General features: G+C 48.3%; 2 protein-coding genes across 2 annotated transcripts in view; one reads left to right on the top strand and one right to left on the bottom strand.

The window, feature by feature from the left end:
- Positions 1 to 5,727, top strand: part of cog5 (component of oligomeric golgi complex 5) — a 58,896-nt gene extending 53,169 nt beyond the window's left edge. Inside the window, exons 17-22 of the mRNA XM_030045715.1 lie at positions 1,429 to 1,532; positions 2,481 to 2,718; positions 2,961 to 3,037; positions 3,974 to 4,100; positions 4,335 to 4,414; positions 4,850 to 5,727. Of these exons, the coding sequence (XP_029901575.1) occupies positions 1,429 to 1,532; positions 2,481 to 2,718; positions 2,961 to 3,037; positions 3,974 to 4,100; positions 4,335 to 4,414; positions 4,850 to 4,976 (753 nt within the window). The 3' untranslated portion in view covers positions 4,977 to 5,727. The remainder of the gene's footprint in view (positions 1 to 1,428; positions 1,533 to 2,480; positions 2,719 to 2,960; positions 3,038 to 3,973; positions 4,101 to 4,334; positions 4,415 to 4,849) is intronic.
- An 83-nt stretch (positions 5,728 to 5,810) lies between these two features.
- ndufa5 (NADH:ubiquinone oxidoreductase subunit A5) lies at positions 5,811 to 9,869 on the bottom strand. Its single transcript, XM_030045718.1, has 5 exons — positions 9,786 to 9,869; positions 8,939 to 8,983; positions 6,876 to 6,992; positions 6,658 to 6,723; positions 5,811 to 6,032 (listed from the first exon to the last, which is right to left on the bottom strand). Exons 1-5 carry the CDS (start codon positions 9,804 to 9,806, stop codon positions 5,931 to 5,933), a joined length of 351 nt encoding a protein of 116 aa, XP_029901578.1. The 5' UTR covers positions 9,807 to 9,869; the 3' UTR covers positions 5,811 to 5,930.
- Positions 9,870 to 18,340: the final 8,471 nt, after the last annotated feature.

Below are 18,340 nucleotides of genomic sequence, written 5' to 3'. Positions count from 1 at the left end.
TGGTTCAGTTCCAATGGCTAGCATTTCATGTTAGCTTAGCATAAAGACTTGAAGTCTATGGGAGTCATTAGCCTGGCTCCGCCAAAATGAAAAAAATAAACCTTACAGTAACTCCTATACAGTCTTATTTACACAAACCACTGGACATACAGAGGTGAAAATGGTATCGAACATCTTGTCTCAGTCTGGGTAAGTCAGAAAAAAGGAAAAAGATGTTGGAGGATTCCTTTAAGGCCTTAAGACAGGCCGCTCTGAAAAGCTGAACCTGTTTTGCGCCTGCATTTGTGCTCTGACTCTTACAGACATTCAAATCAGTGACATATTGCTCCATCGTTATATTGGAGTACACCACCTAAAGGAAAACTTTGCCGACGGTGCGCACATGTTGGTGTCTGTTGTGTAAAAGCCGCAGCATCCTATCAGATGTGCTTTAATGTTGTTATGGGAACTCGAGCGCTGCAGATGGTGTTCGGCTCCGTCTTTTACCAACTGCATCACTGCTGTAACATAATCACAGTGAAGGACGGCCTCTTGGGCATATTACTATAAATGGAGCCTTTTGTCAACTTGCAAAAAGGCCTGAGGCTCATACTTTTGCATGCCCTTTAATCTTGAACACACACACACACACACACACACACAGAGACTCACTTTTAAATAGAGTCCGAGGTCCTAACCCTAAACCAGTCCTTTAGTAAAGCAAAAGTTGACAAAATGTTCTCTCTTTGGGGGAATATCCAACTATTTCTATCCTTGTGAGGACATTGGGTCAAGAACACACACACACACACACACACACACACACACACACACACACACACACACACACGTCATCTTCCTATACCTGTAGCTCATCAAAGTCAGCCTGCAGAAGGTAATTTTTTCCTTTATCGTAAAAAAAAGCTTAGAGAGGAGATTGGAATGAAGATCGGGTTATCTGCTGACGCCAGTCACACACACAGGCGCGCACGCACACACACACACACACACACACACACACACACACACACACAATCTGTTGGGCCAGCATATTGAATTTCGATTGATCTTCCAAGAGATGGAACAGACAAAAGATGAGAGTGGTGATGCTGGTTCTTGGTTACATGGGTTGCTTACAAATTTACACACACACACACACACACACACACACACATACAAACACACAAACACACTCATACACACACCTACCTGATACATGCCTATACTTTAAATCCTAATCAATCAGCCAATCACGTTCTACCTCCTCAAATAGCTCGTGGTCACCTGACAAGACAAGTTGCTATGGCGACCAGGATCCCCCCTACGACCCAATTGTTGAGCAGTTTACTTAATTTGATTGTGTCTGATTGTGTGGCTGCACTGAAGGAGCTCTTGTCTTTATGGATGATGGGATTCTAACTCAGTGAGTCGGTGTGTTTGTCGTTGCAGGGCGTTCAGGCTCTGATGAGCAGCGCCGTGCAGCCGCTCCTGCAGTCGGTCGGCGACTCCATTGAGGCCATCATCATCACGTTACACCAGGAAGACTTTTCGGGGTCAGCTCTCTCTCCGACGTTGACATTTATCACTGATCCTCCTTTAACAAATTCACCCAAAAACATCAGTCCAGTTCATAACGATGTCAGTGACAGAAATTTTAACAGGAGTCTCTTAGGATTTTTAATGAGACGGGTGCATTTAATTGAAATTTGATTACAGTTAATTAGCTTGACAAAGGTAAAAAAAAAAAAAAAAAAGTGTGTCAAAATACAGAAGATGCTGCAGCTATAAGTTGTATTCTCCAGATGTAAGAAAACATGTTTGGTGAAGGTGAGTTAATTTACAACAAAAACATGGATGTTTAAATCTATCAGTTCATGAAGCAAATACTATTTTGAACACAGAACAAAAAAGAAAAAAAAATGACCAAATAAGAAAAAAAAAACCATAACAATAGGTTTTTGTGAAAAGGAAATCATGCTGAAAAAAAAAATAGCATTCCACTAAAACCATAATAATAATAACAATTTGAATTTGGACCATAGTATTCAGCTTTAATGCAGACAAAGAGTATTTTTTTTTTCCCCACAGTGTTTGAAATGTTAACAAATGCTTTCTGCCGGAGAAAATGAGATGCAAATGCCTCACATTCAGCCGGTTGGAATCAGCTGTAATATTATCTCTGACCTTTAACTTGATTTGTGGGCTAAAAATTCCACACCTTGTTTAGCAAAAGCTGCCTGAAACGCCATTTCCCCTCAGAAAAGGAGAGAAAATGTGTTGAATCTCCCAGCCATGAAAAACACATAAAAATGCAAAATGAGGAATTCATGAGAAGATTACAGGGGAAATCCTCCATCTTCTCTGTAATGTCCTGATTTGTTTAGAGTAACAACTGATAGTGAAACCAACTTATTTTAATATTTAGAACGAGCATCAGCATTGAATGAGTGGCTACCGGCGTCTCCCCACTGGCTCATATTTTCGGGTTTTGTGCGTTCCAGGCCTCTGTCCAGCCCCGACAAGCCCGACGTCCCCTGCTCCCTCTACATGAAGGAGCTGCAGGGCTTCATCTCCAGGGTGATGGCCGACTACTTCCGCCACTTCCAGTGCGTGGACTTCATCTACGAGAGCACCGAGTCCATCGCGCAGAGAGCCATCGAGCTGTTCATACGCAACGCCAGCCTGCTGCGGCCGCTGGGCGAGGGCGGCAAGATGAGGCTGGCCGCCGACTTCGCACAGGTGAGGGCGACCTTGCGGAGGTCAAAGTCATGGATTCATTTTCATTCAGGATTTTCTTTCGTTCATCTGTCCCTCTGGTTCGCTAAAACATAACAGCAACACTGGAGCAACAGGAAGACACACACACAGGGATTACAGAGATTACAGTGATTAGGAAGTGACTGTGTGAGGGCAGTCTGCCAGGCTTGTACGCTCACCTCACTGTGTGTGTGTGTGTGTGTGTGTGTATGTTTGCTCTTCAGATGGAGATGGCAGTGGCTCCTCTGTGCAGGAGAGTGTCTGATTTGGGAAAGCCGTACCGAATGCTGCGCTCCTTCAGGTCTGTGTGATCCTCCTCATCGATCCATGTTGCAGAAAAACCACATTCACAGCTGCACCTGTGAGACACCAGGCCAAGCAAAACTAACAATAATACATAATAAATACTACATGAAGTATAGAAATGTCATTCTCAACTAGCTCCTAAGGTCCTATGGTTCTTGTTTAAAGTGCTGTATGTATCATTATAATTAATTCATTTCTTTAAGCCCACATTCATTCTCAACAGCCTTTCCCTAATATTAGCCTTAACTAACTTATGGCTAACCCTTATAAACAATAAGACAACTCGAATTATTCAAGATCACACCATCGAGCTCTGCGTCTCAGGAGAAAATAAGATGTAGCTGCTGTTCTTCTGGTGCAAATGCAGCCAAAGCTCCTAAATTTCTTGCCGAGATAGATACTGGAAGTGTTTCTGCAACAGGAAGCAATGCATTATGGGAAAGGTGGTCTTAATTTTGAAAAACTACCACTAATAATATTATCACTGCTGTGAGATAAGAGGTTTTCCAATTATCGGTAATCATGGTATTGGTAATTACGGTGATTATGTCACAATAAATTAACCAATTAGGTTCCAAATGCTAAACATAGCACCTAGATTAGATCAGGGCAGGGGAAGGGGTTTTGAACTTTTTCATGTTGCTGATCGTCATGAAGCTGCAGACGTCCATTTGAAGAGATTTTGCCCGATGGACTCTGATATGAACAGATATTGTGGTTTAGATATCATACCTGAACTTTGACTCATAGCTTCAAAGTGGTGAAATTAAGGGAGCTACTCTCCAGAAATCGCATTTTTGTATCAGTATGTCTAATGGGAAAAAACTGGTAAATTATAGAGCCTCAGCCCTGCTCGTCCCTGGACCCCAGATTGAAATCCACTGGATTATTGATCGTTAAGGTTCATTGAAATGTTTTTTTTTTGTTGCAGGCCGCTGCTGTTTCAGACCAGCGAGCTGATAGTCAGCAGTTCGGCTGTGGGCGACCTGATCCCCTACAGCACTCTGCTGCACTTCCTCTTCACCAGAGCTCCCTCCGAGCTCAAGTCACCCCATCAGGTACGGACACACACTCCACACACTTAATACACTTCATAGACTCACTGCACTCACAGCCGTAAGTAAAGGATGTATCAATATGATTCATCAGGTTTCTTAAATCCTGCCTGGGTTTAATTTAAAAAGTAAACATTATTCCATTAGAACAGGTTTTGTGGCTCTCCTGAATCTTTGTCTCGTTCAGTGTGTGTTAGAGTGTAGAGACCAGATAACACTCTTCTTCATCGCCCACAGAGAGCAGAGTGGTCCATCGCCCGGTTCTCCCAGTGGCTGGACGACCATCCCTCCGAAAGAGACCGGCTCACCCTCATCAGGTACACTCAGTCGTTTCATCCATGCATTGTCTTCACATGCTGCTGCTTCCTCAGGGAGGCACCATGGACAGCCCAGCAGGGTTACAGGGTGCCTTCCAATACTGAATTGTACAAATTGTAACAGTATGAACAAACAAGTGGAGACTGTGGTAACTCCACACAGAAAGGGACGATTCTTCGAGGGGAAAAATGTTGACAAAATACATTTGTGATTTATGGGTTATAACTGCATAAATAAACTGCATTTCAATGGTGTTTCAATGGTGTTCAATGGTGTTTACATTATGATATAGAGAATTATCAAATAGTGAATTGGCAATTCATTTCACTGTGATTTTAATTGTGGTGAATGATCGGCCTCTGGTGGTGAAATGAGTTAAGTGCAGTTCTCGGTTAACACTGTGCTCTCTCTGTCTTCCTCCCTCGTCCTCTAAGGGGCGCTCTGGAGGCCTACGTCCAGTCGGTGAGGGCTCGGCAGGGAAAGGAGTTTGCCCCTATCTATCCCATCATGCTCCAGCTGTTACAGAGAGCCACCAGCAGCGCCCAGGAGGCCAGAGCCTGAAGACGCCAGGGAACGAGTGCAACTTGTGTTTTAACGCCCCAGCTGAGCTGTGTGGCTGCACATTCACCTTGTTGTAGGCTGACCGGCGCTTCCAACAACTCATCTGGGTGTCGTGGTGACTTTATTCCCTTGTTTTAGCTGATGAGCGCCACAGCTTTCTGTCATAAGCTACAGTTTATGAGAAAACATGTCCATATTGATGTTGGGGAAGAGGGCATCTTTAGGGAGAGGGCGTCAAACTCTGATTAAACATATCCACACTACAAAAAGCCTCCTTTGTGTCCCAGCTAAAACTCTTATCTAAATGTCCCTTTTTTGACCAAGGCAGCAATTTACCTTTGTTCATGACTGTAAAAGGAAAGGGTCACTAAATACCATTCATGATCACTGCTTACATTCCCATTTATATGAGAATGACCCCACAAAAGGAGGCTTTATGATTCCGTGATGAACCGAGGCTTTTGGTGCGAGTTCGGTCCCACTTCCCCTCCATCAGTGTGCAGACGTGCCTCGTTCTTGCGGTTGTTAGTATGAACCGTTGTACACATCAGTGTGTAAGGTGACAGGGGAAGTAGAGAGGCTTTTAAACAGCTGAGAGTGGTGGTGGTGGTTACCTTGTGGCTCCATCTACTGTTATTTTTATGTGATTGTAAATTGTGGGTTTGATTGAATATGGCTCAGTCAAGCCCACAATGCTGAACATTGTTGTAGGGACTGGGATGTAATTTAATAAAGATCTTCACCCCTCTTACACACTTTAATTTCCTGATGTACGAATACAAGGGCAAGAGCTTTTTTTTCCCCTAAAGTGGTTGTCAAATAATCATTCAATCATTCAGAAATAAATAGGGAAAATATTCCCATGTCTTTAATTTGTATATTACATTGCTGGAAGCAGGCATAGATCACACACAAATCACAACAGACAATGACATAACTAGAAAGGAGCTGTATTTAAATAGGCCATTTCCACTGGTTGGGAGGTGGCTCCTCAACCAGCGGCTCCCATGGTTTCCACTCGACCATCTTCCTGGACAGAGCCAACTCGCACTCGGCCTGCAGGGAGGACACATTTGACAAGATGGTGATGTTCACTGCGGTTCTGGCATATGACTGATCTCATCACATACATACACTCATGTAGCCATTTGAGAAGACCAATTTTTTTAATATGAAGAAAAAATTCACACATGGCTTCTTTTTACGCCATTAGAGGGTGCAAAGAATGGCCTGGAGAGCTTTTTTTTTTTTTGGCCACAACAGGGTTTGCTCAATTGTCCATTTTTCTATATTTAGGAAATAATAGGCTGCAGTGGCTGTTGTAATACTGTGTTAAACTAGAGGCAGGAAAGGAAGGGAGACGACATTAGAGAAGAACTGAATAGAGGATCTAATGCTGGAAATTGGAAGTTGCTTTCACTGCAGCATTGTGAATAAAATGAATGAAAAATCTCGTTCTCACATGAACAAAGAGCAACAAACATACAATTACAAAAACAATGACTGGGGAGTGACTTAGATAAGGAAAAATCCACATCTGACAGTGCGTTTCAATTAAATCCAATGGAGCCTTTGGAGGTTTTGGGGGACCGGGGAGAGAATATACCTTCTTATTTTTGCAATGTTCAGAAAGAGAGGAAGTTTTAAGGAGAAGTTAGCATGCACGAGATTGAAGACCAACCTGGAAAATGACTTCTTCGATCTGCCCGCAGTTTATCTTCTGCTCCAGCTTCTCCACATCAGGCTCCTTTGAAGTGAAACAAAAAGTTCATTATCCAGAAATGCTGGCATCTCAAACAGACAACCCAAATCCAATGACATGATGACATTTAATCCCACATTCAAACCAAACACTCCATCTTTAATGCAGCAGGAGAGACGCTGAGGTGTGGTACACACCGTCTTGACCAGGTTGTAGCGCTCGCTGATCAGCTGCTCTGTGTACTTCCTGTACGCGGCGTCCTGAGGCATGACCTGCACCGACGCCAGGATCTTGGAGTACAGAACCCTCAGACGCTGAGAGGAAGACGCAGACAGGCGATGTGAGACAGCAGGTTAGAGGAGACAGACAGTACAAAATGGTACAGAATGGAAAAAAAAGTTACTATAGTGACTTAAGTGTGCAGCAGATAAGGGCGTGTGAGGCAACGCCCTTTTCTGCTGCGCTGAGGTTTTTGAGAGAGCCAGAGCAGTGGGAGGAGATCATGCGGAAGTTTGCATTCTGAACACATTTTGCCTCGTGCTCCCAACGGACTCTTTCATAAATTTTTATTCATCCTGTACAATATGGAAAAAATAAACATCCTGATTATTGAGTCAATACAGTATATTTTTTTTCATTACCTTTTTTTTTTTTTATTTTATTTTGGAAAAGCATTCCTCACACATTACCTCACATGGTATTAAACATTCTCATATGAGGCTCATAGAACATCTGCTCAGGGCTTTTCAACTTTTGCTTTTCCAGACATTTCCCTTTATGGCGTAACTATTTACATTTGCACCTGGGAAGCTTCGCACTCACAGTTTAAAAAGAGTTATAAATACGTGTATATAAATACACGTATATATACCTACATTACAAATGTACACTGGTACATAGATACATAAATATACATGCAATGTCATACACACTTGAAGTCAAATCAATTAAAATCTGATCTTATTGGTTTAATGTATTCAGACCACTTGTTCTGTATCAGGTAGAATTTTTCTTTTTGGATCCTGAGGGAAAACGACAGTTGTTCATAATTTATATTTCATGTATTATCTCTATCCATTCACCAGAGATTGGAGGGTCTGGTTTTAGCCGTCTCCGTGTGACCGCCTTTTTACTTGCCCCCAGAAGTATTTGAGCCAGTGTCTAGTCAGTTTAGTTCCATCTTTCAGTAGATAGTGTCACATCAAAAAAGGAATGTTACTTCCTAATTCATTATTAATATGCTTATGTATTTCTTGCCAATAAGTGACTAGAACCTGGCAGTTCCAGAGGATATGGAAGTGACTGGCATCATTTATCCCACAATGTCTCCAGCAACTACCGCCCCATCTAAACATCTCCAAAATGTCTTTTTTTGCAGGGAAATAATTAAAAATTGTACAATATTTTTCCAACAGAGCTCTCCTCATATTGTCAAACTACCTGAAATCCACTGCACTTCACATATTCTTTGCCAAATCTCATTTGAAATTTTGAAATTGCCCTGCTTCTCCCATTTCTTTTTTATATAAAGTGTATTTTCAGACCTACACTGGAGAATACCATGGTGCATTTTGGAAATAATTTAATGCATGCTGTGGATTTAGATGCTGCAAAGAATAATTTGATAATACATAATTCTTCTGTTGATAAGACTGTATTCAGGTTTTGACTGAAGTGATGCCGAACTTGAAGCTACATAAAAAATTTTGTTAAAAAATCCCTCTTGTCCGGGTCATATTTGTCCTGTAGATAAACTCTGGAATGCCCCCTTATGGACAAATGTATAATAGTTTGTCAGACCGTTTGAGGTCCGTTTTTGGAATTTATCATCGCATCTGTTTGGCACAAAATCTGAATCACAAGCACACCATCTTAACAATTTAGCTTCACTACCTTTTAGATTAAATATTTTAAAAGACAGAAAGTGTGACAGCTTTGTAAGACGCTGTGTCTGGTCTTTGTAAGTTTCTGTCCGGTAGAGCGCAAACTTCTGACACATCTCACTTCAGTTTCAAAATCTCAGCATAAAATCTGCTTACATGCAAAATCATGTTTAATAATCAAATTCAACCTAATTGCACTGAATTACATGGTATGAATCACACAGTAAAAAAACTCGGTATTCTCTGATTTTTTTCCCTCATCTCATTTTGTGAGGTTTTCATCAGTGACTTATCAGTAGCCAGTGTTGAATAACTTGGCTAGGAGCTGTTTGAGACGGTGATCATGTGTTTTGTGTGTTTGGCTGTTAGTTTCTCACCTCATGAGGATTGCTGGCCACAGCGAGGCCCACCAGGCCCGTGGTCTGAGGAGGAACAGAGGACACAAACCTTTAGTCGGATGATGAGCTTTGCATAGAGTCACATCTTGATTTTCCCTAAATCATAGCAGGCGAGCACACCTGAATACTCCTGACTACAGAGCCATGATAGTCATAACAGTAGTGTGTGTTCAGCCCCAGGTGTGATCATGATGTGTGTATATATCCAGGCACTAAATAATGACGCTGAAATACCAAGACCAACTTCAGACGAACACATTTCCAACCACCTGATCAAGGTCAGTGCAGCAAAAATAAATCAATTAAAGGTTTTCTAAACATTTTTTACCATAACAGTGTGCCTTGAATGTTTTTTTTTGTTAGGGTTAAGGTTAGTGAATCATCTCTTCTTACTGCTCATTAACAACAACAACTAAACTACAGGTTTCATGCTGGTTCATCAACAAGTTATTATTGTAGATGAACTATCTGCGGTCTTCTTTTTTTTTGTCCAATAACAGACAAATTCAACCTTTGACCATCTGATCATGACGCTCATCAGTCTGTTAAACTGTATTGGATTCGTAACATGTCTAGAAATGACTAACAGGTTGTTTTTAGCTGCTGTTCTCATTGTAAACACACCGCCGACTTCAAGTTAGCATGTCGGCTAAGAGGCTTAGCACGGCAGAAAGCTCGTCGCGGTCAAAGCCAAACTCTGCCTGAATAAGCGCGTCAGATAAACACACAGCTGCATTTTGACCTCAAAAACATGAAGCTCGTTTAGTCGACACGCTGTTGCTGATATTTTATTCTGCTCAAACACTAACATGACCTCCAGCCGTACCTTTTTCAGCAGCCCGGCCATTCCGTCCTGCAAAGGGTCCCGCTGACGATTTCCGGCCACTAGATGTGACGTTGCAGGAGCCTGTTGCCATGGCGCCCCCTGCTGTTTGTTTTTCTCAAGTACATGAAGGGCACATGATACACACACACACACACACACACACACTCCCCAATGAAAAAGCTGCTGTAAGTACTCTTCAGCATAATTTAAAATTAAAATAAATGACAGTGAACAACAAATAATAAAGTAAATTAGATATATGAAAAAAAAAAAAAATCAGAGTTAAAAGCAGTGTTGACTAAATAAGATCACAGAGCCTGGATCTCCCTCATTGTGGTGCATAATTAAAAAAAAAAAAAAAAAATGGCTTGGCTCATGATTTTCTTATTTATGTCATAGTTTGCATCTAAAAACATCTGCGGCAGAGGATCAAAGAGGCCATGACAGATTATAAAACAACAAGGGGTTAGTAATGCAGGCCGGCCCTGACCCACTGAGAGCCTCGTAAAACAAGTAAAAAAAAAAAAAAAAAAAAAAAAAGTCTCAAATTAACCCCGAAACACACAGGGAGACGAGGCAGGTCAGCTAACACTAGGCTGATCTGCTCTCTGTGTCTTGCTCTAGTTAAAAGTGAATTAACTGGAGTTTAACAGTGGATTGTTTTGGAAGACAAGTGAAAAGAGCATTACAATAGCCTGGTGGAGATAAATGCATGAACTAGTTTGGGATAGGAACGGCCACACCTTTGCAATATACCGTAAATGAATGAATCGAGAAGACTCTTGTAAGGCTAAGCTGCCTTACTCGTGACTCGGACAGAGTCACTACTGTCACAACTCCAAAGGTCTCTGCGCAGGCTGAGCCGACCACCGAAAATAGGCCCGTGGGCACGCGTCTGCAGTCATGTAGGCTACCGTTTCAGGACGCAGGTGGGCCACCGCTACAGACTAAACCAAATTGGTGCAGCTTGCTTCAGGGGCTATTTTCGTATCAAGGCACAGGCGCAGGCGGTTGCTGAGTCACGGCTCCAGACTGGTTCGTGGACTCGTGACTCGGACAGAGTCACTACTGTCACACCTCCAAATGTCTCTGCGCAGGCTGAGCCGACCACCGAAAATAGGCCCGTGGGCACGCGTCTGCAGTCATGTAGGCTACCGTTTCAGGACGCAGGTGGGCCACCGCTACAGACTAAACCAAATTGGTGCAGCTTGCTTCAGGGGCTATTTTCGTATCAAGGCACAGGCGCAGGCGGTTGCTGAGTCACGGCTCCAGACTGGTTCGTGGACTCGTGACTCGGACAGAGTCACTACTGTCACACCTCCAAATGTCTCTGCGCAGGCTGAGCCGACCACCGAAAATAGGCCCGTGGGCACGCGTCTGCAGTCATGTAGGCTACCGTTTCAGGACGCAGGTGGGCCACCGCTACAGACTAAAGCAAATTGGTGCAGCTTGCTTCAGGGGCTATTTTCGTATCAAGGCACAGGCGCAGGCGGTTGCTGAGTAACGGCTCCAGACTGGTTCGTGGACTCGTGACTCGGACAGAGTCACTACTGTCACAACTCCAAAGGTCTCTGCGCAGGCTGAGCCGACCACCGAAAATAGGCCCGTGGGCACGCGTCTGCAGTCATGTAGGCTACCGTTTCAGGACGCAGGTGGGCCACCGCTACAGACTAAAGCAAATTGGTGCAGCTTGCTTCAGGGGCTATTTTCGTATCAAGGCACAGGCGCAGGCGGTTGCTGAGTAACGGCTCCAGACTGGTTCGTGGACTCGTGACTCGGACAGAGTCACTACTGTCACAACTCCAAAGGTCTCTGCGCAGGCTGAGCCGACCACCAAAAATAGGCCCGTGGGCACGCGTCTGCAGTCATGTAGGCTACCGTTTCAGGACGCAGGTGGGCCACCGCTACAGACTAAAGCAAATTGGTGCAGCTTGCTTCAGGGGCTATTTTCGTATCAAGGCACAGGCGCAGGCGGTTGCTGAGTAACGGCTCCAGACTGGTTCGTGGACTCGTGACTCGGACAGAGTCACTACTGTCACAACTCCAAAGGTCTCTGCGCAGGCTGAGCCGACCACCGAAAATAGGCCCGTGGGCACGCGTCTGCAGTCATGTAGGCTACCGTTTCAGGACGCAGGTGGGCCACCGCTACAGACTAAAGCAAATTGGTGCAGCTTGCTTCAGGGGCTATTTTCGTATCAAGGCACAGGCGCAGGCGGTTGCTGAGTAACGGCTCCAGACTGGTTCGTGGACTCGTGACTCGGACAGAGTCACTACTGTCACAACTCCAAAGGTCTCTGCGCAGGCTGAGCCGACCACCGAAAATAGGCCCGTGGGCACGCGTCTGCAGTCATGTAGGCTACCGTTTCAGGACGCAGGTGGGCCACCGCTACAGACTAAAGCAAATTGGTGCAGCTTGCTTCAGGGGCTATTTTCGTATCAAGGCACAGGCGCAGGCGGTTGCTGAGTAACGGCTCCAGACTGGTTCGTGGACTCGTGACTCGGCCAGAGTCACTACTGTCACAACTCCAAAGGTCTCTGCGCAGGCTGAGCCGACCACCGAAAATAGGCCCGTGGGCACGCGTCTGCAGTCATGTAGGCTACCGTTTCAGGACACAGGTGGGCCACCGCTACAGACTAAACCAAATTGGTGCAGCTTGCTTCAGGGGCTATTTTCGTATCAAGGCACAGGCGCAGGCGGTTGCTGAGTAACGGCTCCAGACTGGTTCGTGGACTCGTGACTCGGACAGAGTCACTACTGTCACAACTCCAAAGGTCTCTGCGCAGGCTGAGCCGACCACCGAAAATAGGCCTGTGGGCACGCGTCTGCAGTCATGTAGGCTACCGTTTCAGGACGCAGGTGGGCCACCGCTACAGACTAAAGCAAATTGGTGCAGCTTGCTTCAGGGGCTATTTTCGTATCAAGGCACAGGCGCAGGCGGTTGCTGAGTAACGGCTCCAGACTGGTTCGTGGACTCGTGACTCGGACAGAGTCACTACTGTCACAACTCCAAAGGTCTCTGCGCAGGCTGAGCCGACCACCGAAAATAGGCCCGTGGGCACGCGTCTGCAGTCATGTAGGCTACCGTTTCAGGACGCAGGTGGGCCACCGCTACAGACTAAAGCAAATTGGTGCAGCTTGCTTCAGGGGCTATTTTCGTATCAAGGCACAGGCGCAGGCGGTTGCTGAGTAACGGCTCCAGACTGGTTCGTGGACTCGTGACTCGGACAGAGTCACTACTGTCACAACTTCAAAGGTCTCTGCGTAAGCTGAGCCGACCACCGAAAATAGGCCCGTGGGCACGCGTCTGCAGTCATGTAGGCTACCGTTTCAGGACGCAGGTGGGCCACCGCTACAGACTAAAGCAAATTGGTGCAGCTTGCTTCAGGGGCTATTTTCGTATCAAGGCACAGGCGCAGGCGGTTGCTGAGTAACGGCTCCAGACTGGTTCGTGGACTCGTGACTCGGACAGAGTCACTACTGTCACAACTCCAAAGGTCTCTGCGCAGGCTGAGCCGACCACCGAAAATAGGCCCGTGGGCACGCGTCTGCAGTCATGTAGGCTACCGTTTCAGGACGCAGGTGGGCCACCGCTACAGACTAAAGCAAATTGGTGCAGCTTGCTTCAGGGGCTATTTTCGTATCAAGGCACAGGCGCAGGCGGTTGCTGAGTAACGGCTCCAGACTGGTTCGTGGACTCGTGACTCGGCCAGAGTCACTACTGTCACAACTCCAAAGGTCTCTGCGCAGGCTGAGCCGACCACCGAAAATAGGCCCGTGGGCACGCGTCTGCAGTCATGTAGGCTACCGTTTCAGGACGCAGGTGGGCCACCGCTACAGACTAAAGCAAATTGGTGCAGCTTGCTTCAGGGGCTATTTTCGTATCAAGGCACAGGCGCAGGCGGTTGCTGAGTAACGGCTCCAGACTGGTTCGTGGACTCGTGACTCGGACAGAGTCACTACTGTCACAACTCCAAAGGTCTCTGCGCAGGCTGAGCCGACCACCGAAAATAGGCCCGTGGGCACGCGTCTGCAGTCATGTAGGCTACCGTTTCAGGACGCAGGTGGGCCACCGCTACAGACTAAACCAAATTGGTGCAGCTTGCTTCAGGGGCTATTTTCGTATCAAGGCACAGGCGCAGGCGGTTGCTGAGTCACGGCTCCAGACTGGTTCGTGGACTCGTGACTCGGACAGAGTCACTACTGTCACAACTCCAAAGGTCTCTGCGCAGGCTGAGCCGACCACCGAAAATAGGCCCGTGGGCACGCGTCTGCAGTCATGTAGGCTACCGTTTCAGGACGCAGGTGGGCCACCGCTACAGACTAAACCAAATTGGTGCAGCTTGCTTCAGGGGCTATTTTCGTATCAAGGCACAGGCGCAGGCGGTTGCTGAGTAACGGCTCCAGACTGGTTCGTGGACTCGTGACTCGGACAGAGTCACTACTGTCACAACTCCAAAGGTCTCTGCGCAGGCTGAGCCGACCACCGAAAATAGGCCCGTGGGCACGCGTCTGCAGTCATGTAGGCTACCGTTTCAGGACGCAGGTGGGCCACCGCTACAGACTAAACCAAATTGGTGCAGCTTGCTTCAGGGGCTTTTTTCGTATCAAGGCACAGGCGCAGGCGGTTGCTGAGTAACGGCTCCAGACTGGTTCGTGGACTCGTGACTCGGACAGAGTCACTACTGTCACAACTCCAAAGGTCTCTGCGCAGGCTGAGCCGACCACCGAAAATAGGCCCGTGGGCACGCGTCTGCAGTCATGTAGGCTACCGTTTCAGGACGCAGGTGGGCCACCGCTACAGACTAAACCAAATTGGTGCAGCTTGCTTCAGGGGCTTTTTTCGTATCAAGGCACAGGCGCAGGCGGTTGCTGAGTAACGGCTCCAGACTGGTTCGTGGACTCGTGACTCGGACAGAGTCACTACTGTCACAACTCCAAAGGTCTCTGCGCAGGCTGAGCCGACCACCGAAAATAGGCCCGTGGGCACGCGTCTGCAGTCATGTAGGCTACCGTTTCAGGACGCAGGTGGGCCACCGCTACAGACTAAACCAAATTGGTGCAGCTTGCTTCAGGGGCTTTTTTCGTATCAAGGCACAGGCGCAGGCGGTTGCTGAGTAACGGCTCCAGACTGGTTCGTGGACTCGTGACTCGGACAGAGTCACTACTGTCACAACTCCAAAGGTCTCTGCGCAGGCTGAGCCGACCACCGAAAATAGGCCCGTGGGCACGCGTCTGCAGTCATGTAGGCTACCGTTTCAGGACGCAGGTGGGCCACCGCTACAGACTAAACCAAATTGGTGCAGCTTGCTTCAGGGGCTATTTTCGTATCAAGGCACAGGCGCAGGCGGTTGCTGAGTAACGGCTCCAGACTGGTTCGTGGACTCGTGACTCGGACAGAGTCACTACTGTCACACCTCCAAAGGTCTCTGCGCAGGCTGAGCCGACCACCGAAAATAGGCCCGTGGGCACGCGTCTGCAGTCATGTAGGCTACCGTTTCAGGACGCAGGTGGGCCACCGCTACAGACTAAACCAAATTGGTGCAGCTTGCTTCAGGGGCTATTTTCGTATCAAGGCACAGGCGCAGGCGGTTGCTGAGTCACGGCTCCAGACTGGTTCGTGGACTCGTGACTCGGACAGAGTCACTACTGTCACACCTCCAAATGTCTCTGCGCAGGCTGAGCCGACCACCGAAAATAGGCCCGTGGGCACGCGTCTGCAGTCATGTAGGCTACCGTTTCAGGACGCAGGTGGGCCACCGCTACAGACTAAACCAAATTGGTGCAGCTTGCTTCAGGGGCTATTTTCGTATCAAGGCACAGGCGCAGGCGGTTGCTGAGTAACGGCTCCAGACTGGTTCGTGGACTCGTGACTCGGACAGAGTCACTACTGTCACAACTCCAAAGGTCTCTGCGCAGGCTGAGCCGACCACCGAAAATAGGCCCGTGGGCACGCGTCTGCAGTCATGTAGGCTACCGTTTCAGGACGCAGGTGGGCCACCGCTACAGACTAAACCAAATTGGTGCAGCTTGCTTCAGGGGCTTTTTTCGTATCAAGGCACAGGCGCAGGCGGTTGCTGAGTAACGGCTCCAGACTGGTTCGTGGACTCGTGACTCGGACAGAGTCACTACTGTCACACCTCCAAATGTCTCTGCGCAGGCTGAGCCGACCACCGAAAATAGGCCCGTGGGCACGCGTCTGCAGTCATGTAGGCTACCGTTTCAGGACGCAGGTGGGCCACCGCTACAGACTAAACCAAATTGGTGCAGCTTGCTTCAGGGGCTATTTTCGTATCAAGGCACAGGCGCAGGCGGTTGCTGAGTAACGGCTCCAGACTGGTTCGTGGACTCGTGACTCGGACAGAGTCACTACTGTCACAACTCCAAAGGTCTCTGCGCAGGCTGAGCCGACCACCGAAAATAGGCCCGTGGGCACGCGTCTGCAGTCATGTAGGCTACCGTTTCAGGACGCAGGTGGGCCACCGCTACAGACTAAACCAAATTGGTGCAGCTTGCTTCAGGGGCTATTTTCGTATCAAGGCACAGGCGCAGGCGGTTGCTGAGTAACGGCTCCAGACTGGTTCGTGGACTCGTGACTCGGACAGAGTCACTACTGTCACAACTCCAAAGGTCTCTGCGCAGGCTGAGCCGACCACCGAAAATAGGCCCGTGGGCACGCGTCTGCAGTCATGTAGGCTACCGTTTCAGGACGCAGGTGGGCCACCGCTACAGACTAAACCAAATTGGTGCAGCTTGCTTCAGGGGCTTTTTTCGTATCAAGGCACAGGCGCAGGCGGTTGCTGAGTAACGGCTCCAGACTGGTTCGTGGACTCGTGACTCGGACAGAGTCACTACTGTCACAACTCCAAAGGTCTCTGCGCAGGCTGAGCCGACCACCGAAAATAGGCCCGTGGGCACGCGTCTGCAGTCATGTAGGCTACCGTTTCAGGACGCAGGTGGGCCACCGCTACAGACTAAAGCAAATTGGTGCAGCTTGCTTCAGGGGCTATTTTCGTATCAAGGCACAGGCGCAGGCGGTTGCTGAGTAACGGCTCCAGACTGGTTCGTGGACTCGTGACTCGGACAGAGTCACTACTGTCACAACTCCAAAGGTCTCTGCGCAGGCTGAGCCGACCACCGAAAATAGGCCCGTGGGCACGCGTCTGCAGTCATGTAGGCTACCGTTTCAGGACGCAGGTGGGCCACCGCTACAGACTAAACCAAATTGGTGCAGCTTGCTTCAGGGGCTATTTTCGTATCAAGGCACAGGCGCAGGCGGTTGCTGAGTAACGGCTCCAGACTGGTTCGTGGACTGGTGACTCGGACAGAGTCACTACTGTCACAACTCCAAAGGTCTCTGCGCAGGCTGAGCCGACCACCGAAAATAGGCCCGTGGGCACGCATCTGCAGTCATGTAGGCTACCGTTTCAGGACGCAGGTGGGCCACCGCTACAGACTAAAGCAAATTGGTGCAGCTTGCTTCATGGGCTATTTTCGTATCAAGGCACAGGCGCAGGCGGTTGCTGAGTAACGGCTCCAGACTGGTTCGTGGACTCGTGACTCGGACAGAGTCACTACTGTCACAACTCCAAAGGTCTCTGCGCAGGCTGAGCCGACCACCGAAAATAGGCCCGTGGGCACGCGTCTGCAGTCATGTAGGCTACCGTTTCAGGACGCAGGTGGGCCACCGCTACAGACTAAACCAAATTGGTGCAGCTTGCTTCAGGGGCTATTTTCGTATCAAGGCACAGGCGCAGGCGGTTGCTGAGTAACGGCTCCAGACTGGTTCGTGGACTCGTGACTCGGACAGAGTCACTACTGTCACAACTCCAAAGGTCTCTGCGCAGGCTGAGCCGACCACCGAAAATAGGCCCGTGGGCACGCGTCTGCAGTCATGTAGGCTACCGTTTCAGGACGCAGGTGGGCCACCGCTACAGACTAAACCAAATTGGTGCAGCTTGCTTCAGGGGCTATTTTCGTATCAAGGCACAGGCGCAGGCGGTTGCTGAGTAACGGCTCCAGACTGGTTCGTGGACTCGTGACTCGGACAGAGTCACTACTGTCACAACTCCAAAGGTCTCTGCGCAGGCTGAGCCGACCACCGAAAATAGGCCCGTGGGCACGCGTCTGCAGTCATGTAGGCTACCGTTTCAGGACGCAGGTGGGCCACCGCTACAGACTAAACCAAATTGGTGCAGCTTGCTTCAGGGGCTATTTTCGTATCAAGGCACAGGCGCAGGCGGTTGCTGAGTAACGGCTCCAGACTGGTTCGTGGACTCGTGACTCGGACAGAGTCACTACTGTCACAACTCCAAAGGTCTCTGCGCAGGCTGAGCCGACCACCGAAAATAGGCCCGTGGGCACGCGTCTGCAGTCATGTAGGCTACCGTTTCAGGACGCAGGTGGGCCACCGCTACAGACTAAACCAAATTGGTGCAGCTTGCTCCAGGGGCTATTTTCGTATCAAGGCACAGGCGCAGGCGGTTGCTGAGTCACGGCTCCAGACTGGTTCGTGGACTCGTGACTCGGACAGAGTCACTACTGTCACACCTCCAAA

Source organism: Myripristis murdjan, chromosome 23 (assembly GCF_902150065.1).
Source record: "Myripristis murdjan chromosome 23, fMyrMur1.1, whole genome shotgun sequence".
Taxonomy (NCBI): Eukaryota; Metazoa; Chordata; class Actinopteri; order Holocentriformes; family Holocentridae; genus Myripristis; species Myripristis murdjan.
Note: the sequence above shows the minus strand (reverse complement) of the source record. Positions and strands in the feature narration are given on the sequence as shown.

Bases quoted from the DNA above. Each gene is read 5' to 3' on its own strand.
- ndufa5 (XM_030045718.1), bottom strand. From the start codon at position 9,806: ATGGCCGGGCTGCTGAAAAAG. The intron at 6,993-8,938 runs GTGAGAAACTAA...TCTTCCTCTCAG, and splicing joins TGGCCAGCAATCCTCATGAG to CGTCTGAGGGTTCTGTACTC. The intron at 6,033-6,657 runs GTTGGTCTTCAA...TCCTCCCTGCAG, and splicing joins TCGAAGAAGTCATTTTCCAG to GCCGAGTGCGAGTTGGCTCT.